This window comes from Colias philodice, chromosome 26 (assembly GCF_061535455.1).
Source record: "Colias philodice isolate Cphi_HAF_F1 chromosome 26, ilColPhil1 Martin Lab GWU primary, whole genome shotgun sequence".
NCBI lineage: Eukaryota > Metazoa > Arthropoda > Insecta > Lepidoptera > Pieridae > Colias > Colias philodice.
The window spans coordinates 2,854,609-2,881,195 of NC_143111.1; the positions used below are offsets into that span (position 1 = coordinate 2,854,609).

The 26,587-nt window shown below is 33.3% G+C and overlaps 2 protein-coding genes and 1 long non-coding RNA gene across 4 annotated transcripts in view; 1 reads left to right on the forward strand and 2 right to left on the reverse strand.

Moving 5' to 3' along the window:
• Nucleotides 1-26,587, forward strand: part of LOC149476791 (uncharacterized) — a 465,754-nt gene that overhangs the window by 395,513 nt on the left and 43,654 nt on the right. The window lies entirely within an intron of this gene.
• Nucleotides 15-25,787, reverse strand: MCTS1 (malignant T-cell-amplified sequence 1 homolog). Of its 2 annotated transcripts, XM_089711259.1 has the most exons (5): nt 25,636-25,787; nt 2,159-2,311; nt 1,806-1,906; nt 1,246-1,447; nt 15-177 (listed from the first exon to the last, which is right to left on the reverse strand). In XM_089711259.1, exons 1-5 carry the CDS (start codon nt 25,644-25,646, stop codon nt 96-98), a joined length of 549 nt encoding a protein of 182 aa, XP_089567385.1. In that variant the 5' UTR covers nt 25,647-25,787; the 3' UTR covers nt 15-95. The 2 variants fall into 2 exon arrangements, with proteins under 2 accessions (XP_089567385.1, XP_089567384.1); XM_089711258.1 differs by lacking the exon at nt 25,636-25,787 and having other exon boundaries at nt 2,159-2,355.
• On the reverse strand, nt 21,836-24,777 carry AdipoR (adiponectin receptor). Its single transcript, XM_089711228.1, has one exon. The coding sequence runs from the start codon at nt 24,401-24,403 to the stop codon at nt 23,243-23,245; it is 1,161 nt and encodes a 386-aa protein (XP_089567354.1). The 5' UTR covers nt 24,404-24,777; the 3' UTR covers nt 21,836-23,242.

The following is a 26,587-nucleotide window of genomic DNA, read 5'->3' on the forward strand; positions in this document are numbered from 1 at the left end:
ATTAACAATCGAAATGTCCTTATTTGTGCACAATTTAATTTTATTGTAAAAAAAACTTAAAATAATTCATAATTTATACAAGATCTCCTTTCGCTTTACTTCACGGGTTTCATTTGCCAAAGTCCATCATTGAGGTAATGGCAGTTTTCTATCCCAACTCCTTTGTTTACTTTGGCTCTGTAACAAAAATAAATAACTTTACTTAGACCAATGCAATCACAGAATACAATAGTAAGTATGACATACAATGGCGGTAGCGCATAATATATTTTCTAGACGACAAAGAATCGTGTGGCCTTTTTTATAATATCAACCGTAACAGCCATTTGCAATGCAACACAATTACAACATTACAAGAATAAAAATCGAAACTGCAAACGTGATGTCCACAAATGCGAGAAAAATGGATTTTTTCTAAATTTTACAGAAAATAGCGCAGACCGCGAGTATTTTAGGATAGTATTTTCTGGACGAGGGGAGGTAACACACGCGCGTATCAAATTATCTACAATAGGAAAACCTGTATAGAACTAGAACTAAAGCGAAAGTGTTCGTTTCGATCGTTCGTCCAATAAAAAAGTGCCTTTTTGGATGCTTTTTGGTATACTTTTGCAGCATTCTTCGAAATTATTGAGGTATCATTCGTTTCGGAATTGCATCTAGATGTTAAAAAAATAAGTTCGCTTCAAAAATGTGTGAAGTGTGAGCACATTTACTGTAAATAATAAGGTAAACATCGAACAAAAAAGAACCTAGAATACAACCCTGCGGAACACCAATGAACTATGAACATGACGAAAAACGCACCGAAAGAAATTTCTTTATTAAAAACATCGATTCGTAACCTAACTTGATGGTATTCAGCTATGAGGTTATCAGATAAACCTTTCGTTTCCATTTTAATTGAATTTATTCAATAGAATGGAACTTTCTACGCAGTCAAACGCTTTGGAAAGGTCGCCATATTATGTGCGTCAAAATATTCTGCTACGTCGTCAGCTATTTGAATTAACATAGCATTTAAATAGTATTTTTCAATTTCAGAGATATTATGATAGTGATTTCAATTGTGTTTACTAGTAAGCTTTTTAATGTTCAATTTCAACGACCAAGAAATGAAGCATATCTATTCCACCAAGACAAGAAGCATATCTATGGAAAGCCATAGGAGGCAAATTAGCCTAAATATGATTTAAGCTAAATTAAAGTATGTTTAGGCTAAATAGTAGTTGTGGATCTACCCACATGTCTTCAGTAGATAGCGAGGTGATGCCTATAGCTAATGCGTGTTCTTTGCCCTCCGCCATGACAGCTACCACGCTGCCCTTCCCGAGCGGACTCATACGTGCCCCCGGAGAAGTTAGCCCTGGGCACATTATGTTCGCACCGCTGAGTACGAAGCGGATCGCGCCTTTGTCCACTTGCTGCATTGGTAGGAAGAACGGATCTGAGAAGAAATTAATGAGTAATTACATTTCTCGTACTTATACCGCCTGAATTTGATTCGTAATTGGTAAACTTCTGCTGTGCATATGAGCGAACGTTAGAGCAGCTGCAATTGCATTTTGTACAAAAGTGTGAATATTTCAGGGGCATATTGGAAATCCATTAATCCATCGAAACAGCGGACAGAGACTTTCCAGTTAAAACAAAGATAGGTGGGTATAGAACTATAGAAGTAAATCTGGACATAGTACACTATCATGTCGAATAGTCTATTACATGATACGTCTTTTTACTCAAAAGGTTTCGTGAAAATGAAATGTCCTCATTTAACTGCGATAGGTAATATTGTTTATACTTACATTTATGTAGAAGCCTAAGTGTGGGCATCCAAGGACCCTCTCGATGTCTGAAGAACAGAAGCTCTCCTGCGCTGTTCACCATTATTTCAATGTGATCATGGCTGTAAATGTAAACATAACGAATTAAACCAAATGTAAATGTACTAAAAATAACCTTTTTTAAGAATTATGCTTTAGAAGTTTGTCGAAAAATTTGACTTATTGATTCTCAAAATAACTGACTCTTCTGAACTATATGGTCATCCATATGGTATCAAGTCAATATGAAGATAGTTCAGTAAGCACAAATAATAATAGTTTTGACTAAGCGATGATTTTTTTATAAATATTAAGCTTTAGCTTTTTTAGCTTACCATTTGACAATCCTGAATGTGTCCTTCTTAGGCAGAACCTGGTCGATGTAATTCTCGAGGTGTGGATATAGCTCCAGCAGTCTGGATCGAATGCCCTTCTGTACCGATGATTTTAGCTGCTGCACACCAGAGATGCTCTCCTTCTCATCGAATCTGAAGTTAGAAATTATGAAATTGTTCATTTGACCTTATTAAATTGTGGGCAAAATGGTTCTAGCCTCTGGGAGACAATAAGTGTTCACTGAGAAGTAGGAATCGGTGGTATTATAGGACATAATCTAATTGTTTTTGTAGTTATCGGTCAATCTAACGTATTTTTTCTCATCAAATCTTATATATAAAAATGAATCGCAAAATGTGTTGGTAAGCGCATAACTCGAGAACGGCTGAACCGATTTCGATAATTCTTTTTTTATTATATTCCTTGAAGTACGAGGATGGTTTTTATGTAGAGAAAACGTAAACATATACCACGGGCGAAGCCGGGGCGGACCGCCCGCGAACTCTAGACGACAGACCTTTAACAAACACAGGTGTTCATCTGAATGCCATTGTACAACATAAAATTATAGGGGCGTCTAGACTTGCGTGCAGCACTTGAGGGATATATCCAGTTCACTGATTTCAGCGAATAAAATGATTCTTTTTACACACGGTACCTTAAGTGCAACTACTTATCCATGTTTAAGAGGTTTATAAATAGCCACTAGAGTCACAGCTCACGTGTCTACCTGCAATGGCTTCTGGTGTAACCCTGAGCGTGCGTGACTCACAAGCTTTATTTCATTCTAGAAAGTACCTTAACTATCTATTATAGATAGAGCCCCTATATTAATGAAACCGTAATCTAAAACCTATTATAGCCTAACAAGAATATGAGGTAGGTGCCTAGATAAAAAAATCTTACACTCCGAAACTGCGAAAAACGGTTGTAGACCGTACTTTTTCTTCTTATTAACAAATATCATAATAATATAGTTACCCAATAAAATCAGTTACAAAACGTTCAAAACCACAGTATATTAGAATTTAAGTGGTTTACCTTATTCAGAACAGAATAACAATTTTAACTTTCCTGTCTGGTTTGAATTAAGCATCCTATGGGTATTACCACGTACCTACGTTATTTTTTTAATGTTTTCTGGTGTCTGAAGTTCAATATCATCGTGACACGTCTATTATAATTAATTAATTCACGGTATGTAAAATTATACCTTTTGCAAACTTCAAGTGGCAATTCAGAAAATATTTCTAAATTATTCGGAAGTTCGGTTGTAATAGGTTGGGATTTGTAATTCTCTAATCGTGCTTAAATTGATACTAGAAGCGTAGAAACGAAAGAAGAATCTTTCCATAACACTTCAATCATAATGAGTAAGTACATGTAAATAAATAAATATACTAAAATAAAGAGTTAAGTATGAGATCCAGATGATACAATCTTCCCTACTAAGTACTTCTTCTTTCTAAAAAAATGGTTATCAACGCAGCGTCATAAATAAAAACCTGAAAAGGAATTGCATTCCTATATCCTTTTAATTTCCACTAGAAACACTCGGTACCTTGTATGTAGATAATCTATAAACTATAATCGAAATCCACATTATTGTGATCATGTGGCACAATAGAGAGTAATAATAGCTCAATGAATAGAGATGGAAATTTTGTGCATAGTAATTAGATAAAAGTTACTTAGTTTTGAACAAATAAGTAACTATCTAATGTTTAGTTTATGGTGAAGAGATTATCTAAGTTTTAAAGAACCGTAGTTGGAAATAAAACGGAGATAATCATGACAGCTCTTGCACTCTGAATTTCCTTTTGCAACGCGGGAAAATTCAGAGCATTAACCTGTCCGTTCCTTCGAAACCGGTTATTTGGTAAACATCATGTTGCAATTTCAATTTTCATATAACCGTATTTTATTCCGCGACTCATAGACCGGGAGATATTGACACAAAATTTCGAGTCATTTGTAACAGGATGGCGGTTCTACAGGGTTCTTAGTACGCAATGACAAAAAGAAAAATGATGGTGTGAACGCTGGTACCGGCGGCTTAGTCGCGTGGGCGTTGGTCGAAACTGAACTCGTCGGAAAATAGCGAAAGTCAAACGATTTGTAACAGTATGGCACATATTTTTCCTGTAAGTTTGAGGATCAACGAATATAAATACAAAATTTCAAAGATCTAGGTGTTGGAAATCTTCACTTATATAAATTAATACTAAATTAATTTTTCAAGTATGACAGCACTTTTTCCCCCTACTAGAAGTATGGCAAATATAATAATGGTCACATTTTATCAAATACTCTCCAAAAATCCAAATGCAATACTGGTACAAAAAGTTTGGCGAAATAAAATTTTTTTGCAGATTTTCGGCGGTATGGCGACCATTTGGAATCGTCCGAAAAGTATGGCATGGCGATTTTCGTAAATGGCTGCACGACGATGGTTACCTGTGCAAAAGTTAGCCTGATACAAATCACTACATAGTATAAAACAAAGTCGCTTTCCCTGTCCCTATGTCCCTATGTCCCTTTGTACGCTTAAATCTTTGAAAATACGCAACGGATTTTGATGCGGTTTTTTTTAATAGATAGAGTGATTCAAGAGGAAGGTTTATATGTATAATAACATCCATTAAATAGTGGAGAAGTACTGTTATTTTTGAGGTTTCTAATGTGATGTCGTAAAAAATTACATTTTTTCCGCTTACATTGCAAATGCAGGCTGAACCCTAAGAGTTTTATCAAAATAATGTACTAAGTATTATACACATTGAAAAGGTCTACAGAAAAGTCCGCGATGGTATATGTCTATCTCTTATGGGTAACCCACAATAACTTTTTTTGACATTTACTTTTTACGACAAATAATGGCTATTTTTCGATGCGATTTTAACCAATACAGTATTAATCCTTAACCAATTAAATACCTTGAATACATTGTTCATTTAATATAGATCTATATGGCCCTTTACACCGTATGATTTAAGTGAATATTTTCGAAGATATTACAGATTTAAAAATTGCGGGACGTAGCGTTTGCGGCGGCGGTACCGGCCGGCCGCCCGGCTATCTATCGGGCCGCTATGTTTTTATATACAACGTTCACAGTTTTTCTGTAGTGTATTTAGTATCAGCATTGCACCCGTGCGAAGCCGGGGCGGGTCGCTAGTGGTTGAATAATTGTTTTATTTAAATCAACACATTCGCGTCGGTATGACGGGCTGTAAGTCACACCGGAAAAGTATGGCATGACACTACCGCCTACTTCTTTTTTATGGGCTATCGGTAAATTCTAAAATTTTTGTGTTACAAATCGTTTGACTTTCGCTATTTTTCCGACGAGTTCGACTAACGCCCACGCGACTAAGCCGCCGGTACCAGCGTTCACACCATCGTTTTTCTTTTTGTCATTGCGTACTAAGAACCCTGTAGAACCGCCATCCTGTTACAAATGACTCTAAATTTTGTGTCAGTATCTCCCGGTCTATCATGATTTGTAACATTCGCGACTCGCATACGAAGCTTGTTTAGCAGAATATATTTTATTCGGCTCGATTTAACTTCGATTAACTGTATTTTTTATTGTAAACATATTATTGTCTTGTAATGTAGGAAGCTTATCGGCGACTATTTATTAATTTACATTACCTTGAACTACATAAATTATAACGAGAAGGAACTAAATTGATATAGGTAGATATCGATTAGATTAATTTATTTAAATGATTTTTTTATTTAAATGATTTTTTTATTTAAATGATTTTTTTATTTAAATGTTTTCACCAAGGAAGTTTTTGCTCGATTATCGAACTGAATGCTAATTAATTTGCTAAAGGATTTGCCATTTTATTTATTTATGAAATTATATCTCCAAATGATAAAACCTTGTATCATTTGGGGCATTAGTTGGGCATTAGACATGATAAAAATTATTATTGATTAATTAATTAATCGATATGGTGAAACACTTATTAATAGGGTCGAACGTGTTTAAAAAACATAAAAAAATACAATTGGACTTTATAACAATAATCTATATAAAAAAATGAAACCCGTTTCGCGTTGTCATGGCATCACGTGTGAACGGGTGGACCGATTTCGATAATTATTTTTTTATTATATTCCTTAAAGTACAAGGATGGTTCTTATGTAGAGAAAACGTAAATATGTACCACGGGCCAAGCCGGGGTGGACCGCTAGTGATAATTAATACAACAACAAACAGTACAGACCAACAGCCCTACTCACACAAACAGACTAAAAACATCAACAAGTAAGTACAATAACATTTTTGTTTCTTCTCAAAAACAATACAAACTTCGTACCTAATACATAGCATAATATATTTTCCTTTACAATCTCCACTCATAATAAAAAATAATTTATTTATCTCCATAATAAAATCGTACATTATGATTCAACGCCCAGCTGATTAGCCAACTGTCTCAATGCCGTGGCTTGGTGCACGTGTTGCTACATCACGTGTTTATATTTCACATGTTCTTTACGCGATTATATCACACCGCCCACGCTCTATATAATATAACGTCTTTACAATACCGTTATGTATATTGTTACAAATGTATTATGTACCTACGTATAAAACGTTTATAGGTATTATAGTATCTGTGGTATAGGCACCTATAATATAATTTACTATCATAGCACAGACTAATAATAATATACTACGTACAAATTCATAGTATAAAAATATATTACTACGTATGGGTCATCGGACGAATGGTAATAAAACATACCTACTTAACTTTAAGAACATTCAACGGATAGGAAAAATAATTTGGAAAATCCAAAAGTGCACGCCTCATAATATTTTTTTTTAATAAATATTTATTACTTAATTATTATTTTTGTTTATTTAATAACAATTAAAGCACATCGAATCAGACCCTGAAAAATGAAAGGGTTCTATTCCTGAGCATACTCAAGCGTAAGAGAAAAAAAAAGACTCGATTAGTAAAGTATTTCGGTCGCTATCGTGTTAACAAGAAAAAGGATCCGCACATACAGACACACGGACGTCCAAGGCAGAACTTTTTTAAACTGTTTTTTAACTAGTTTAAATAACAAAAATGACATCAAAAATATCATGAACGTTAAAAATAGTGTTTTTTCTTAATATGTGTGTGTATGTATTATCTTACAAGTGCAATGTATGATACATAAAGACATTTTAAGTTTGAAAAATCAGATGTTTTGCGCGAAGTGACAGTAGTACCCACCTCAACGCTTCGCTTATGAGGCGTGCAATAAACTATGTAATTTGCTATAAAAATTCAGGATGCTATTAATGCTGGCTGATAAAAATGTCACATTCCATCCACATACTAAATATCAGCCAAATCACTACGGCAGGTAATTTTTGTGGAAAATATGTATCTTCACTGTTCAGTCAGTGACGACTGACGCGATGTTATTTATTTCTTGAAGCAAAAATTACTTGTCGTGTCTTTATAATGATTTACCTACTCACTTAAAAAATTGGAACAATAACATTATCTACCATTGAATGCTATCTTTAATCCTTGATTCGATTCATATTAATAAGTTATTAAATGATTCATATTTGTAACTCTACCTTTAACTTTGAATATGGGCTTTAATTCTCTTTATTCATTTCAATTTTATAAACAAAAACAACATTCAAATAAAAGCAAATAGTATCAAAATTCAAAACTCGTTTGAAGAACTACAGTTATTAGTAAGTATGTAAGAAGAGACCTCAGTCCTCGACCTCCAGAGGTACACTTATCCCCAGCCAAATTAATATCAATTTGCGCAATTGAACTCTCAATAACAAGACTCCACTAAAAAACTCATAAAATTATGCATAAAGTCTATCATTAACGTCGGGAACAAGTTCAAAGTGAGTTTTATTTAGACTGCGATAAACAAATTCTTTATTTTCAAGAAACTTCATTCGAATTTTATAGCAGCGAGGTCTTGAATTATGATTGATGTTTTCTGTTCACGTCTTGTTCATAAGCATCTTCACTCTTGAACCACCTTGGACGTAACAACAAAAACATTATTAAATTGCCTTCTACTTTAGCTTTCATGTTATTATAGAAGTTGATCTTATCTATCCATAGAACAACTCACAAGTTACAATATTATAGGTTAGGTATACTTGTAACAACAACAGGGCTATTTGTGTAGTAACAGTGGGTACAATTATTAATATCAAGTGACCCACCAGCTTTTCTTGTTCTGCCATTACAAAGGGTTATAACTTATAGTACTAGTATAGTAGTATAATATTATGGTTGTAGTGTAGCTTTATGAATTCAGTCAAAAAGGTTCTATCTTTACAAACAGAGGATTAACTATATTTATCACCACAATAGGGGTCCGAAATAGATGTCCATTTTAGTAATCGAGGTCAGTTCCCGATCGACCGGGATAACCGAATTTATATGCAACATGGAGTTTCGACAACATTGTGACGTCACTGTGTTACATCTCCAGCGATGCGAACTAGGTTTATTTAGTTTAGACGATGCAGATGTTATAATATTCTCTATAGTCGATATGGTTTATCGACAGTTACAGTTTCATACGGAGTCACTGTCACTGTGCTAATGCTTTATCTAGAATCTAGATACATAAGTACATTTATTGTTTAAGTATACAATCAATATCTACATGAGTCGTTTTCAAAATAATTGTACATTACTACAAAATGTTTGTCCCCCTAAAAAATCTTCGAAAAAAATATGGTTACGACTTACGACTGAAATAAATCATTGTTAACGTTTTACAGACTAAACTTAAACATACTGCATATCATTTCTGATAAAAAGCAATGAATTGCGATTCAAATTCTTACATAAATTTAATGTGAAAATAAAGTGACAAAAAAAAGCTCCATACATTTTTTTATTGTCCCCTATGTGGACGACAATGAAAACCAATATTTTTATCAGAATTTTTGTATGAAACTTCCTATTTTTTTGTATCATAATTAAAAAGCAATGTTTGAAGTATTATATCTGATAGATTAAACTATTTAAATTACCTTAAATAAACGAAGAATTACATATTATAAAAATGTCCCTATCAATCGTTACAATTTCGTGACACTGATTTATTGACATAATTAACCAACTTCTTGTATCACAAAGAATAGGAATCTAACTCTAATCATTGGCAACACTGGTCATGTCACGAAAAGTAAGGTCACATTAACGCGCCGCCATTTTGTTCGTCGTCCAGACATGGAAGAAGTCCAGTAGTGAGCTGTGCAAAAAATTTAGTTACAATTTCCTAACGACGTATTCTCAACAAAAGTTATTTTTTACATGTTACTGACGAACAATTTCTTGACATTTACTGACGTCAGTAAATTGTAGACGGTAAAGCTGTGGTCTCATGTGTAAAGTATGAAAATAAGATATTAAAATGTGTGTTAAATTAATGTAACGAATAAAAATAAAGGAGAAAAACAATAAATCTCTCAAGATTATTTTTTTGTAACTACAGGCCATACTTTTTTAAACCATGATGTAGGGTTAGTAAAGTCGGGCTTAGGGACTTGACTTTTCCTGGGATCTGATAACTTTTTTATAGTGAAAGCGGATCAGTAAGTCTTAGCCTCCAATTTTACAAGTGGTTTCTGATGGGATAACGCTTACCTTATTGCATTTAGTGTTGATCGCTTTTCCACCCACACGAGTGATGCTTACTTTTGTTTTTATTTTTATTCAAAATACATATATCCAACAGCTTTTTTTAGTTTCAGAATGTCGCTAACCTGTGCCGAACGGCAAAAAAATACATTGAAAAACTAAAAAAGCAAAACCCTGAAAAATATGAAAAGAAAAGGAAAAAACACCTCGAGAAAGTGAAACAAAGACAAAGAAAAATATCAGATCTTAATGACAGTGAAAAAGAAGCTCGAAGACAAAAATGGAAAGAAGCTAATGATAGAAGAAAAGAAAAGGAAAAGCAAACAGAGAATTATAAAAATTGATTGTTTGTTGATTATTTTGTAACTAAAAATATATATATTTTTTTTAACTAGTGACTTCTTACTTTTTTATATGTAATACTAGCAATGCCCTGCGGTTTCACCCGCATAGATAGCGATATCGTTACAGTGAAAAGTCTACTATAGGTCGGACTATAGGTTTAATTTTTAATCACATGAAAATCACCTTTACCCCGTCCCGCACTACGGCCTTTTTTTTTTTTGTTTTAGTGGGGAAATCTTTCATAGATACCCACGGCCTCCAGGGGAGGGCCCGTGGGTTATCTCGGATTCCTACCGACCAAAACCCCACTGTGTTCCGTCAAGACGCATATTGGTAGAATTCCTCCGTGACCCCCGCACTACGGCCTGCTCGAACAGTATACCTACTATTTTCTGTAGATTGACACTTTCAAATTCGTTATATCTTTTGAATGGAATATCCAATTCTTTTCATTTAAAAAGTATTTTGCTGGTATTGAAACAGTCTGTAATAAAACATCATTTAATGGGATAAGGATTTATATATGTGTATGGATAACATGGTTTGATTACTGTCGGCACTTCTATTTACTTTGAAAACGTAAAAAAGTTGTTGTAGTAACATAACTACTGAAGATGGACATATGGTATCGCGGACTTTCTTGTAGATATTGATCCATTCTATAATACTGTAGAACATTTTTTTGTTCTATCTTCAATAGATTCCGCAGCGCACGCGATGACAGAAGTTTTATTGAGGATTTTTTTACACCTTGGGTTACATTATTGCATTTTTGGTAAGGATCTCTAATTTTTTTGAAAATGCAATATAGCCTATGTTGCTCAGTAAAGATGCAGCTTTCTAATGGTGAAAGAATTTTTGAAATCGGTCCAGTAGTTTTTGCGTGAAAACCATACATACATACATACTTACATACATACTTACAAACTTTTCCTCTTTATAATATTAGTATAGATTACCTTATTCTGAATACAGCCTTACTTTTACAACTTCCAGACATTTCCTAACGAAACAGTTTACTGACAATTTCGTGACGTACAAATATTTTGAAAATGACCCACATACGTATTAATATTAATAAATTAAAATAAATTCCTATTGATACTTTTTTTTAATCCAAAACAAAGAGTAGTACTAGTAGAGTAGAAAACATGTGATTTATTTTATAGCATTCAGTTTCGTTTCTTGACATCCATCCAAATGCCTAAACAACATAATTTAATTCTTATTCAATATACAGACAAAATATGAATCAAATATTTTACATGATAAACAACAAGCTCGTTTTCCTCTTTTGTATTCAATATCTTTCCTGTAAATAGATCTATCGCAATCAATTTGCCCTACTATTGAGCAATCTACGGCTGTGCCCTTATCATTATTTGATTAGAAATCATAGACAGGATGTATAAATTATAATAAACTATCGTAATTTAACATGACGATTCTTGTAAGTTGTATTTATTTCATTACGGCGAAGTTCACGGCTCATGATTATATAAACAGAACACGCCTGACGTCATACTACACAATAATATATTTTCTACATTACATAAACGTAAACTACCCAAGGTGTGTAGATGAAATAAAAACGATATTGCTTATCACAGACTTTTTATATTTCTTGTAGTTTTTCTACGATTTACTTGCTATAGTAGGTAGGTACCTAATATATTCGAAGCCAAGCACAATAAATTCGAGATCACATAAGTCGGTCCTGAACGACTTTGCTTTATTTTCACAGTTGTAGATGGTTGTAGACTGTAGTGCCTATTACGATCATCAACAGTCAACTTATTCGATACTATGAAGTTATAAGTAGGTACATATAACATGAATATATGAGCTTTGTCCGTATGACTTTTTGTTCCAATCAGTTCCAATCTAATCGCGTGTGGAACATGTAGCCTACGCCAGCGAACATACGCTTTATGAATTTAGCTATGCATAAACACTTATGTAAACATATGACCTAGTAAAGTTTAGAGAAATAAAATTTGAACGTTCTTGTGTAATATGAAAAATACTTTCTCTTCTTGTAAATTAGTAAATTATAACATAATCTGTATGTGCATCCAGTCACTAAAAAACAGAATATTTTTCAGTCATACGGAAAACCGTAGAATCTACTGGGTCAGAGAAGTAAAGATTTACTATTTTTTCAGAAAAACATGCATGCAACAATTAGTATTTTTACTGCTTTAACAATAAATGAGGAAAACATGAAATATAATACAGTTACACGTAGCAAGTAATAAGTACATAGGTACACAAGGGTCCCTATTCAAGGAACGTGTTTGTCCTCATAGTTCAAAATTGTAAATGTACCCACGTAAAATGATTAATAATAAAAGGATAATGACATCACATTGACGCAAATACGAGTTTTACTTCATTTCCATATTTCCCCGCAATGTAAACTTGTAATTCGCATTTACTTTACCCTGATACGATTATACATTCCAAAATTTTATTCTCGCGAATTTTTATAGCATTTATTTATCATAAATAATAATTTATTACTAACAGTGACTTAATTTTTGGCGGATTTCCCGTATATAATCTACTAGTTGTTACCCGCATTGCTATTGCTCTAGCCTTCCTCGGTAAATACGACTAACAGTGAGATAATTTTTAAAATCGGAACAGTAGTTCCTGATATTTGCGCGTTCAAGCAAGCAAACAAACAAACTCATCAGCTTATACTATTAGGTAGTAGGTATAGACTTTTATTTATTAGCCGGGTGTACATAGACTAAGCAGCCTCGCAGTCATTACTTCGCGAAACTGCTCGTTGTGTGGACCCGGTTATTTGATACTACGGTGTCACACAGAACTCAATTATCCTATTGCGAATGACCTAGAGTCCAGACAACGATTATATTTACTATATGAGTTATCTTTTCTATACATATAACTATGTATTACAATTTGCAAAAGATGTTTTTCTTACACATTTTTATTAAAATAACCACTCTTCATAAAGCTATATATTGATGTGTACAAAATTTTAAACTGGTTTTATAGTTATACTAGGTTTCCGCCCGCGGCTTCGCCCGCGCAGTCAAAGAAAAACCCGTATAGTTCCCGTTCCGTGGGATTTCCGGGATTGCGTCATTATCCCGGGTTAAAAAGTAGCCTATGTCCTTTCTCGGGTATCAAAATATCTCCATACCAAATTTCATGAAAATTGGTTCAGTAGTTTAGGCGTGATTGAGTAACAGACAGACAGACAGAGTTACTTTCGCATTTATAATATTAGTATGGATTAATGTAAGTATATGGAGGTTGTATAGCTTATCAATGTACCATTAACATTATATTATACTACATTTGAATAGGTCGCGTTATTGTGTTAATTACATTAGCATAGTGACTTGAATATGAATATAATTGAATACAGGAACTTGCCGGTAATTAATCATTGCATTTAATCTATAAGTATAATAATATTATGAATTGTATACAATATTATATTAATCAATTAAATACCAACTCCTGATTTCGTTTAATTTTTATTTAAAACGTGATTAATTTCGCAAAATCTTTTATTTTATCATTATCTGCTGCATAATCAGATTATTTTTATTACTACCATCCACAAATTAGGTATGTAAGTACATATATACCTAATACAAGTTCTATAATGCTCTTTATGATTTATCACGTGATATACGCATGTCGTGTGCACATACCGTAAAATATAAAGTGCCCTAATTTGGCAACATTTTTCTATCTCGCTCTAATATACTTTAAAAGAGCGAGACGGAGTGAGTCTGGTCTGTCTGAATGTTGTTGAACATCGCCTGTGTCGCCACTCAGCATAACATTTAAAGTTAATAACTTCTATAGGTTACTGTAATAATAAAGTTATTGTATGGCATATAAACTACTACTAACAAAAGACGAGAAATTTGTAAGGTTCTTTCTTTAAAAGATTTTAATCCATCGCGCCTACAGCCACGTATCTTAGGTACTTTAGTTACATGAAAAAAATCATTTTAATTTCGACGTATTCACCAAAATGTTTACCCAAGGCCAGTCTCCGAGACCTACATATCCCCGACTCAGTGAACAGTGTGTTTTATCTATATTCTATTTAAATTCAGCTGCGGGAGGAAATGACTAAAATAGTGGCCGGCTACGGCTAGCTAACGATAAACGAGCGCTTTCTGAATATTCTAATGGTGGGTCCACACTTGACCATTTTTGAGTATCACATCTCCGTCGCGTAGCATCGACGTTTGCTAGTTTGCTGTTTGTGATACACTTCGTATCATGATACATCCCGATCGCTATTAACCGCGTATCTGATACGTGTGGTATAATATAAATATCGTATGGTTTTTGGCCGAACCGTGGCTCACGCGATAAAAGGTACGGTCAAAATGGGCAAATGGGCCGGTATGGTCAAAATGGGCGTCTGAACGCCTGATACGGATACGATAACTTGATACAAATGTGGACCCGGCTTTATATTCAGTGATATTAAAATAAAACGTCCAATCTAAATATGAATTTCAATCTCTCAACTAAATATGCAAATAATTATTACCTACTTATCACTTGCCTAAGGAAGTTCAGATGAGTGATTGATAAATGATGAACTCCGCTGCTTCAGAGACTAGAAACTCCAAGAAAAAATACAATAAAATTTTGAAATGATGAATATTAAGACCACTTTCTGCCCTTGATATACAAGGTACACCCTTATATTGAACCCTTGAATCTTGGTGATAAATCAATCAGTGTAGGTATTGGCTTATACGCCTGGCATGAAAGGAAAAGTTACAGTTATTAGTACAAAGTCCACATTTCTATACAACTGTCATACCTATTGCAGATTACTTTATCACCCAGACCCCCAATAACGGGACAGGACAAATGAAATAAGTAGTTAATGACGTATGAGACAACGGTAAACGAACAATTTATGTGATGTGCAATTCAATTTAACTTTTATCACAAATACGCAATTTATAGACCGTACAAAAATCTTGCAAGAGAATTGTTTCTTCAAGTATTGGCTCTGCAAGTCTGTAGGTAGTTAACTCACATACATAAATGATTATTATTTAATCATCCATATTGGTGGTTACAGGTTTACTGAAAATAATCACTTATAATACCACAAGAGCTTCAAAATTATCGGGTATTTTCCGATAGGTTCGTTGCAAACAAATGAAGGAGTCAAGTTTTTAGTCAGGGTTAAAAAATCACGAGCGCGAAGCGCGAGTGATTTTTCCTGAAAAACTTGACGACTTTATGTGTTTGCAGGGAACCTTGAGGAAAATGCCAGATAATTTTGAAGCTCGTGTGGTATTCGGGAGATTATTTTTCCGTCCCAAATGTCAGCCAATAATTTCACAATTGAATTGAACCTGTCAGTTTGACGTCAACGACCAGAGAAAATTTTCAAAAAATTATCAGTATAATACCATGTAGGTTGTACCACGTGACGTCGAATGGTGCAATTCTATTGGTCGATATTTGGGTCGGAAAAATAATCAGAATAAATATATCAATAATCATTCTGTCGAGAAAGTAACAATTTGCGAATTATATCAACATACAAAGGACGTCTTTCCCCTTATTACGGAATGTTCAAAGCCTCCTACGTCATCTAATACCTCCGCTAGGTTCCGTATCAAATTCACTTGTGTACTTGAATATAAGCTCATTATTTAGGCTTATGAATATCATAAGCCTATTACAAGTCTAGGAAATTGAAAACTAAGACCTGATGAATCCTTACAACTCAGTGAACATGAGTAAGGTAAGCGACAACAAGACATTCTTCAGAAACGCCGAAAAAATAATAATTTAGGAATAAAATATTAAATAAGCAGGTACTCAACTTTGCACTCAGATCAATGTTTTTCCTAACTCTACTTTAACTTTTTAGTGCCTTTAATTTTAAAGGCAGAAAAGTTAAGTAATCATTTTCGATATTTTATTTTTCCCACGTTTTCTACTAGTAATTTTTAGAGTTAGGTTTTATTAGGTTAATAATTCAGAATATTTGTTATGTAGATAAATTCCTGAATGACCTTTCTATACAAAATTTTCACATTTAGTACACTGGGAAAAATTTCCACTTATAACTTAAACACAAGTCAGTCAATACTCAATAGGTAAGATAAGTAGAATGACCTTTCGTATTTGAAACAGGATCTTTGAACATCGTTACTTTGATAATATAAAGATGTGCTTTCCTATTTGAAATTTGAATCTCCTCATCCTGCATACCTCAAAAGCACTAAATATATTTCTATTTCAGTCTAACTATCCAGATAATCCGTCGATGATTATCTCCATATCTTATATATAAAAATGAATCGCAAAATGTGTTGGTAAGCGCATAACTCGAGAACGGCTGAACCGATTCCGATAATTCTTTTTTTATTATATATTCCTTAAAGTACGAGGATGGTTTTTATGTAGAGAAAACGTAAATATGTACCACGGGCGAAGCCGGGGCGGACGGCTAGTACTATTATAAAGGCGAAAGTTTGTAAGGATTTATGGATGTATGGATGTATGGATGTATGGATGTTTGTTACTCTTTCACGTAAAAACTACTGAACCGATTACAATGAAATTTAGCACACATATAGAGGGTAACTTGGATTAACACACAGGATAGGTTTTATCCCGGAAATCCCACGGGAACGGGAACTATGCGGGTTTTCCTTTGAAAACGCGGGCGAAGCCGCGGGTGGAAATCTAGTAAACAATAACAATGAGTTATCGACTCATCGTTATTTAAAAATCAAACAAATGATTTCAATCAGTGAAAATAAAACTCAAACGTATGAGGGTACTTCACGACAACTGAGTAGTGACGTCATTAGCAGATTAAAGAGTTATCGATCGTTCAAGCAGACGAAGTAATTATGAGAGAAACTTTGATCTTACTTAATTCGAGATACGAGAATTGCAGAACTAATAAAGATAAGAGAATATCTAACAATTTACTTTACTTGCGAGGAGAGAAAATTTATGTATAGGTATAGGTATTTCGAGAATTCTGGTTATTTCATTAAAATCATATAATATTCCATTTATACTTCTTCTGTACGTAGAAACTAGAAGCACATTGAAATATTTGGAAGCTTAAACTCCTTCGAGTATATACCTATTTTGTTTATTCCTATTTTCTGTTTACATTCCAATTACTCATGAATCTTTGTATAAACAACATTTGATAACAGCCGCGTAACGAATAATTTAGTACAAGGGTAGGTACTCGCTTGTCAATATTTTGCCTACATACTTGGCAAGACGCCACGTATGCATAATACACAGATAAATTATTTCAAAAAGGCGGGAGAGCCATGCATTATGGCTAATGGGAGATTACCAGGCCAAGATATTAGACCGACAAATACGAAATAAATCTTTAGACTTAAGATTTTCAATACCTAAGTTGTTTTGAAGTATAATAATTATATTATCATTTCTAATCCATGATTAACAGCTGTATCTATCGTGAGTTTCGAATTAATAAATAACAATATGACGTCAAGAAATATGACATAGCATAAAGTAAGTTTCAACAAATAATTTTACATATTTTTCCATAGGACACATGGCGAAGCAAAGGCGTTACGAAAAACAAACGATACCAAATTATGCTACCTATTTAATTTGACTTATATATATTTTCAGAAATATTAAGATTCCACGTGTATGTTAAGACGTCATTATTTTCTACCTTCGTGTTTCCCTAATAGTCCGGGATACATCGCCCATTTTTGCAAGTGATTACTATCAAGCTAATTTTTCGTGAGTAGCTTTATTTTGATGAGATGCCCAATAATTTCATGTACGAAACTCTCGATTGTGGTAGCTTACAGAGGTAACAAGGATAAAAATTTTTGATTTGACGGTTCTCAAATATTTATTACGCAATTTGTAGGACAATATGTCTGTTGAATTATATAAGTATTAAATAAGTGAAAATAAAAAAATCAGCTGGTTAGTAATCATTTATGATGACTTCGTTATCGATACACATTGGAAAGGGGGACTCTTTGATCAAACTATAGATTTTGTAGGACAAATATTTTTTCGAATAATTTAGATAATTATCTTGAGATTGAACAAAAAAAAACATTCAGTTAGTAATTAATATTTGAGAACCATCAAATCAAAATATTTTATCCTTGTTTCCTCTGGTAGCTACCACAATCGAAAGTTTTGTACATGAAATTATTGGGCATCTCATCAAAATAAAGCTACTCACGAAAAATTAGCTTGATAGTAATCACTTGCAAAAATGGGCGATGTATCCCGGACTATAACTTTATGATATGAAAGTGACACTCAAATGGAAATTCACAAATACGTACACAATACACATGCTCCGTTTATTTCAAAGCGAAATTGACAAAACACAATTTTGTTATACCACAAAGACGAGACACTTCAAGGGCAATAATATTATAATGTTACGTCAGAAGGTTAATTAGATAATACCTACAAATAATCTGCAAAAGACATAAAAAATAGGTTTGTTTTGATGTTTCTATTGGAAAAATGTATAAATTTTGAATGACAGAGGGAAATAACTACTTTAGGACATAGTCAGAGCAAATGAAAATAGAAAATTTATACTTAGACAAAATATATAACAGACGTTCTCCTGACCACATATCGTCCACAGATTACAGTAGACAATAATTTAGGCTACTTTTTCTACATAAATAAGTAATAGGTGCACACCCTATTCAATTACTCTCATACTCCGATAAGAGTGAACTATTTAAATATTTAATCTATATTCTATATCATTTTCTAAGCATATAGGTATTTAAATCGTTTACATTATAGAAGAAAACTTAGAAAAGTCACCTACATCTCGCCCTACAATCTACCTACAGCTATCTTTGAGTGAAATTTCAGCCCTTCTAAGAAGTCTGAAGCTACTTCATTATTCATATTTCAAAGGAAAGAAATAAATCATAATCGCAAGCTCTCTTTTCCAGAGATTCTTCGAATATATCATGGAATAACTATCCACATTTCGATATATTATTACCATGTATCTTACCTACTCGATTTTCTTATCACGTATCTCTCCGAGTTACTGACACATTTCTAAACAACATAAGATTACATTACGTACCTACAGTTATCTTGGAGTAATAATAAATAATAATTATATAGAAATATATGCATAAAATAATTGATGTTTCAATAAGTAATTTGCTTTGGCTTTTGATTTATGTACCACGGGCAAAGTCAAAGTGGACCGCAAGTAAAATATAAAATTTTCAAAATATTGATTCTATTCGCCCACGCAAAATATATTACAAGATAAGTACTAATCTGTAAATATAGACAGAAGCAGAAGCCTTACACTGTTCTACTACCTATTTGTAAGGCTTTCAATGTTCACGCCTTATTATGAAGTGGTCTTTGCAGTTTTCAATGCAATAGAGGTAAGAGGACGAAGTAATTTTCATTATTGTGAGTTCTGAATTTTCTAAATTACATTCAGAACAGTAGGTTAAGTTATTACCAAATGTTTATGAAATAATCTATACTTACTAATATTATAAAGCAGAAGAGTTTGTTTGTTTGTTTGTTTGAACGCGCTAATCGCAGGAACTACTGGTCCGATTTGAAAAATTCATTCGGTGTTAGATGTTTAGCCCATTTATCGAGGAAGGCTATAAGGCTAAACCTACATATATCATAACGCTAAGACCAACAGGAGCTCGAGCGGAGCAATGCGTTATGCGTGTGAAACCGCGCGGCACAGCTAGTAGGTATTCAATAATAAAATGATCCTTGACCTAAACTATCCTTTTCTTTAAAATAAACGCATTTAATGATTCCACGACGCACCACAAGATTCTTTTATTATTTTATATTTACATATAAAAAACAACACATCAATACAACATCAAAGAAAAGTGCAATTATGAAAATATCTTTTCTCACTACTTATGGACGATTGAACATTTTCTGCCAATAAAAGGTCATTCATTGCAAACATTAATTTACTTTGCTTTGCTAATTGCTAGTCATCGGTTTGGAGAAATTCCGTAATTATAGACCAATAGCAATCAATCTCAGTGTCAAGACATCGATACAAAGCGATTCGGATGAATTCTTACGTAAAAGCAATCGGTATTTTCAGGGAAATGTGAGCGAAACATTCGCGAAGAAAGGTTCTACGAAGTTCAAATAGGCGAAAAATTTTTCGCCGAATATTTTAATTGTAGCTTGGGTCTGTTAAGATCACAAGTAGTTTACAAATTGCTATTATGAGAATAGCTTTCTTAATTGCGCTATATCAAAGCTAATTAGTTAATAGCGTACCTAATTCTCGAGATAAATCACTGGACAAACAAAACTTTCCCCATTTTCTACAAACTGTTTTTGGTGTTTAGTTCTACTTGTATACGTAGTATATTATTATTAGTCTGTGGTTCTACGTATGTAAGGAATTGATATAGCTAATTAGGTACTATCTAATTATTTTTTCAACTGCCTATGTAATATAAGTACCTAACTAGGTCCTTATTGTGTCATTATTATAAAGTTATGACTATACTATTATTACTTTAATTGTTAATTAGATAATTAATAAATAAGATCGCTAAAGTTGCTCCGTTATCATAAAAAATAGAAATGTCATAATTATGAAAAATGTTTACCTATTAATAACTACTTAGCTAATTTAAATTGACTACTTACCCTGCAAACTGAATCGATATTATTATTCCACACTTTAACATTTGACCTTGGCAAGGTCAGAACTGGTCGATACAAACAATATAAGTAGGTAGGTAGTTACCGCAGTAATTTATGGGATTTCAGCACATTCCTTTCTACAGGCCCGTATTCATTGGCATGGCAATTATTTGTAATAAAATAATATTGAAACTAATAATATCGTAATATCCTTTCTCTTCCAAGACTCCGCTTGCAATAGAGCGGCTATGTACTGTAAACGCGTACTTTTGGCATTATACTTGACCTTTTTACTTTCTATCCTAAATAAATAACATCTACATATATATTATAAACATTATCTCACAAGATGTTAATTAATTATGATAGTCTACAGAATTTTGCAGTCCTATCATAGTTAGGTACTGCAAATAGATAGCGTGCTGCGTGATATTCACAACTGCTGATAATAATCAGCACTTTCAAAATTATTAGAATCCCTAATTAGTATGCATAGCATTTCATGGTATTTTCTACATTTTTAGTTTGTACTAGATTCTATCACAAGTTTAGTTTTAACGCCTCAATGATTATGCATGCATGTGCACAGTGCACGCTTGGTTGAACCCACGAGCTACCTATGCAGTGGAAATTTATCGATTTCTTATCAAGAATTTCTCTATGGAAACCAAGTTGCGTGTCAAAGTTGATCTAGATCAGGCAATAACATTTGACCTGGCTTTATTCTGTGAACCTAGAAATGTAATAAACCATGATTTATGTACCTGCTACAATAATTCATGAAACATTTTCTTGTTAGCTCTTTAGGTATTTACCTGCTAACAAAATACAACTTATTTTTTTTTTGTATCAAATAAATTGTAATTTAATAAAGATATACTTAGCTACATTTTTAATAGATTAATCATGAGATTGAAGTCTTGAATGTTATTTGTAATTGTGTTTGAGTAATAAAGAAATAGACCCAAAGATTTTTCCAAATTATTTATTCCATAATCACATTTTATCCCATTTAAAACAAGAAAAGGTTTAACAAAGTTTAAACAAACAATGAAAGCGACAATATCTACACAATTAAATTTTTATATTAATTATAATTATAACTAGCAACAAATGAAAGATATGGATTGTTAAGATCCTAATTGAAAGAAATTTTACGTAAATTATGTAGCAAAGATTTTAAAAATTGCTTCATAAACAAATTATCAGTATAATTAAACATTGTGAAAAATATTGTCTTTTATCATCAGTCATAAACAGACTCAAATGTTACAAGTATACAATTTTCAAGAGTTGTTGAGAAAGCCTAACCAACATACATAGCAATAATTACAAGTGCAATTTATAAGTCTCATACAAAAACGAAACTATGAGCTCCTAATATTTTTGTTTTAGTAATTAAAATACTTTTTCTTTAATTTTTCCAATATACCTATGATAATGTACTTTCACGAGAACAGAGCTCAATACTTTTAATCTACACCACATTTTTTTTATTTATTTTCTTTTCATAAAATCTTTATATTCATGAACACTTACAACAATTTAGAATATAATTTTTTTTAATTACACCTAGCATAGACCACACATGCAATTTGAAAATGTTCATTTATTTGATTCAATGTAGTTAGAAAAATAATCTCAAGTAAAATGGAATGTCTCTGAATGAAATATGAAGACTAAGAAAATAATAACATTGGATGACCATCTTTTAACATACATAACAGAGTTCTATTGATATATAAACAATATCCATACATTGTTACATAAAAATAAAGAGATTCAAAAAAGCTGTGTTAAGGTCATGCACAAACAACCAAGTAAAATATAAGTAAAATTGGTATGATTTTGGATAAAAGAAAAATAAAGTGTGAAGTACTCTTCACAATACAGAAAAAAATATAGGTCACATGTGGTCATCAACTACTAACTACCACAAATTATTCTAATTAGTGCAAGATACATAAATTAAGTACATAATGATAAAATATTCAACACATAGAAAATTTTAACTAAAGCTTATGGTGTCAAGAAGAGAGTACACAAATTATATTGTGTGCTTTTTTCACTACAGTTTCATAAAGATTCTAATAAAATCTAACCAGTCTAAAGTGAAATAAATAAATAAAAGAAATATAAAACTAACTATGTAATCAACCCTCAACTTACAAAATCTGACAATACAAATTGATGTTTTCTTAGTATTGCACAAACAGCCTCACTGCAAATTTGATCTTTTTTTTTATTATTTTTGTAAAAAACCTAGGTAAAAATGTGTTAAAAACAATTGTGAAAAATATACAGTGAAACTATTGAAAATTTGTGTTTTACTTAAATATATCTATGGTCTACTATCACATTTGGTAAAGGGTCGGGCTAGAATGCAATTGAAGATTGGGGCATTGAACACTCTCCAACAGTCACTCGATATGAGGCGAGCTCACTGATACCGTGGTAATGGACGAAGGCGGCGACAATCACCAGCACGTGGAAGATCTGGTGCGACTGGAACCAGATGTCGCACTTGCCGGGGTACCAGCGCTCAGGAACACGGAGAGCGTAGAACATTGCTCCCAAGATGTACAGAAGGCCCATAAGAACCAGCCAGCCCAAGGACGCCTTGCTGACTTGGCTCAACCATCCTTCTGTGATGCCGTAATGAATTGCAGGAACTACACCGGAGAGGCCGAAGCCCATGAACACTCCAGCTCTAAGCGGCCGCAAACGGGGCTCAGAAAATCTATCCCATAGTGATACTATTATTGATAGTATGCCTAATACCACTACAACGGATAAGTAAATTATCTTCGGTTTATAATGGCAGTAGAAGCTGTAGTACAGCCAAGGAACAAATGAACCCATTATGAGCAGTGCTATTCCACAATAATCCAGCTTGGAGAATAATTTTCCAACCATTTCTGAATGACAGTACAGTGTGTGATAGGCGAATGAAAAGCCTAGACAGACTATGGCGCCAATGAAAAACACACCGAATATCACCTTTTCTTGCATTTGAATCTCGATCGAAGGCCGTGTGACGAAGTATATTGCGACGCCGATGAAAGCAATGCATCCAAGCAAATGGGTCCATATATTGCCAGTTTCTGTATGAATTCGGAAAATCGAAGCGAAACACGCGCTGAAAGAGGGTAGCGGTGGCCTGTGTCCTTTGTGAAGGTAATCATTGTCTTGCAGCCAACGCGGCAGGTGTCTGAAGTGGCAAACATTCCACGACGCCTCCCATACTTTGCGAACGAATTCCTCGGCTTGTTCCGCGGCGTTATGGGCGAGCGCTCCAAGGTCTATTTCGTCGGATAATACGCCAGCTTTCAAAACTTCAGCCATTTCCGCGTCGAGTAAATGCTGATCTTCCGGGGTGGATGGTAGAGGGCATCCTTCCTCCTCTTCAGCTAGAACTTCGTCGAGTTCGTCTATTTGAGAAGCAAGACTCTCGGCCTCGGGATCCCATCCTTGCCTCCGTCGAATTCCATCCGACGACGCACTTAGAGATCCCGCGTCAGAATCCACTTCCCACATTTTGCTATGTGAACTACACGGACTTAGGGAAAAACGTACACCATTCGCACACACTTTTTATGATCTATGAACAATAATTATCTACTTGTCTACTTGAGTTTCACGTTCACCATTTGTGTGCGATCCAATTACGTCACGAAATAGACATCACTTTTGCTTCCAGAGTTCTTTGTTTCCACAAAAATGGTTTATAATGAAATAGTTTGAATTATTTCGTAGAACAGAGAGCCACGAGTAATATTACCAAAGACAATAAAACGCGATACAAAGATAAGCAACAACCAATTTAGAACAGCTGCTGCAAAGGACTGTAGACTGTCGAGTGTCGCTGTCGAACTGTCGATGAACTGCCTGCTGGTTGCTGACAAGTTTCCTATTTCAAACACCATTCACCATTTTCGTTTTCAGTTGTTCATCTCTTTTCCGCTAAGCACGAACTATATTATCTTTCTCTTTCATGTAATTCACGGATGACACAACATAGTGGTGTACCAACTGCTAATGTGGTACCAATCGTTATTTCATACCGTTGTTTCATAACAATAACGTTGTTTACAAATACGATATCTTTAAAAACACCAACGATTATGGTAATAAATAACTTAAAATATCCACAATAACTCAGGTCCCGGAACCACAGACACAATAGAAAATCGATTGTGTCGTGGACTGATCGGGCCGTTCGGGGTTCAATGGGTTTAAACCTTAAACGTTCATTGCATATTTTATCACAAAGGTGTCAACTTAAAAAATAAAAATGTGTGCGTGTACTAGTGTACACACGTAAGAAATGAAACTTCTTTATGGCCTTATTTTTCAAAAAATAATTTACTATATGCAACTTTACAGAAATACGTCGAATCACGCGTGGTAGGGATAAGAAAAAGATGGCGCGTAACGGAAAAATGTCACGCGTAATGAAAAAATGTTACACTAAATTTTTTTCCAACCCCGTTAAAGAAGTTTCACTTCAAAAAAAAACAATAGCATCGTTCGAGTTTTTTTGGTGAGTAAAAAAACGATTTACGAAATATGCAGGTACAACGGGTACAACCCTACTAGACAATGTAAACGTCACTATCAATAATGAATACTGGTTTCTCATTGGTTAATATGGCATTACAAGTTACGTCACTAAAATTAATATTGTTTCATGTTCTAACCTATAAGTATTATATTGAAAAGAAATCATGGAAGTCAATAGTTACAATGGTATCAACAAAAATACTTACTTTTTAAACATGATGACTATGTTGTTGATCACAGAAAAACACAAATTTATTTAAATATTGTATAGTTTCCGAAATTTCACAATTAATAATCCGCACGTCAAACAAAATGTTTCAAATTTCTTCAAACCAATAGCCATGGCCAATAGCACAGAGCAAGTAATATTATGACCAATAGTATCAGAAGATTTAGAAGAAAATTCACTCCGAGGCTTCTGATTGGATGAAATATCCGGGTATATTTGTTGTGACACAGACTATATTATTACACAGATTAATATATTTTATGGTGTACAGTACAGCTTATAAAATATTGAGCTCTCATATTATATTTTACCAAGAAAATATTTTAATAAATTTAGTGCAAAATTTGGATTTTTGATACTAGCTAATTATTTAAATTTCACTGACTAATCAAATTTTAATAATTATTGTCGAGCCAATTTAATAGGCAACATTTGACGTCTATCAATTTTATCTTCATAGGGTGGTAACCTGCTTAAAAACATCGATTAAAGTGAATTAATCGATACGGACTTGAAACATTTGTCAATCGAACTTGAAACACATGTCAATAATTTATGATGATTTTTATTCCCAAGTAATCAATGCATTCGATTCTAGATGTCAGATTTCGATTTTTAGAGTAACGTCTCTGGTATTTAAAAAGAAAAAAGGTTTATTGACACAAAATTGTAGCAACGTCAGTTCTTTAAATCAGAAATTGTTTATTATGTTTAGAATGGTTTATCAGTAAAATCAAATCCTAAAATTACTTGTATCGGTCATTATTATTATAAAATATGTTATCGTAATTGAAAAAAGTTAAGCAAATGTGCAGATCTAACAAAACGAAATATCATATTATTCTATGTCATCGTTACTAGGTTACGTTGTTGAATTTTGTTGAACTGTCAAATGTTGCCTATTAAAATGGCTCTACTTATAATAATTT

What these genes read in the sequence shown, in the direction of transcription:
- AdipoR (XM_089711228.1), bottom strand. Translation starts at nt 24,403, where the DNA reads ATGTGGGAAGTGGATTCTGACGCGGGATCTCTAAGTGCGTCGTCGGAT.
- MCTS1 (XM_089711258.1), bottom strand. Translation starts at nt 2,340, where the DNA reads ATGAACAATTTCATAATTTCTAACTTCAGATTCGATGAGAAGGAGAGC. An exon ending in ACATTCAGGATTGTCAAATG is followed by an intron (nt 1,907 to 2,158) that starts GTAAGCTAAAAA and finishes TTACATTTACAG; the next exon opens with CCATGATCACATTGAAATAA. An exon ending in ACTTAGGCTTCTACATAAAT is followed by an intron (nt 1,448 to 1,805) that starts GTAAGTATAAAC and finishes ATTTCTTCTCAG; the next exon opens with ATCCGTTCTTCCTACCAATG.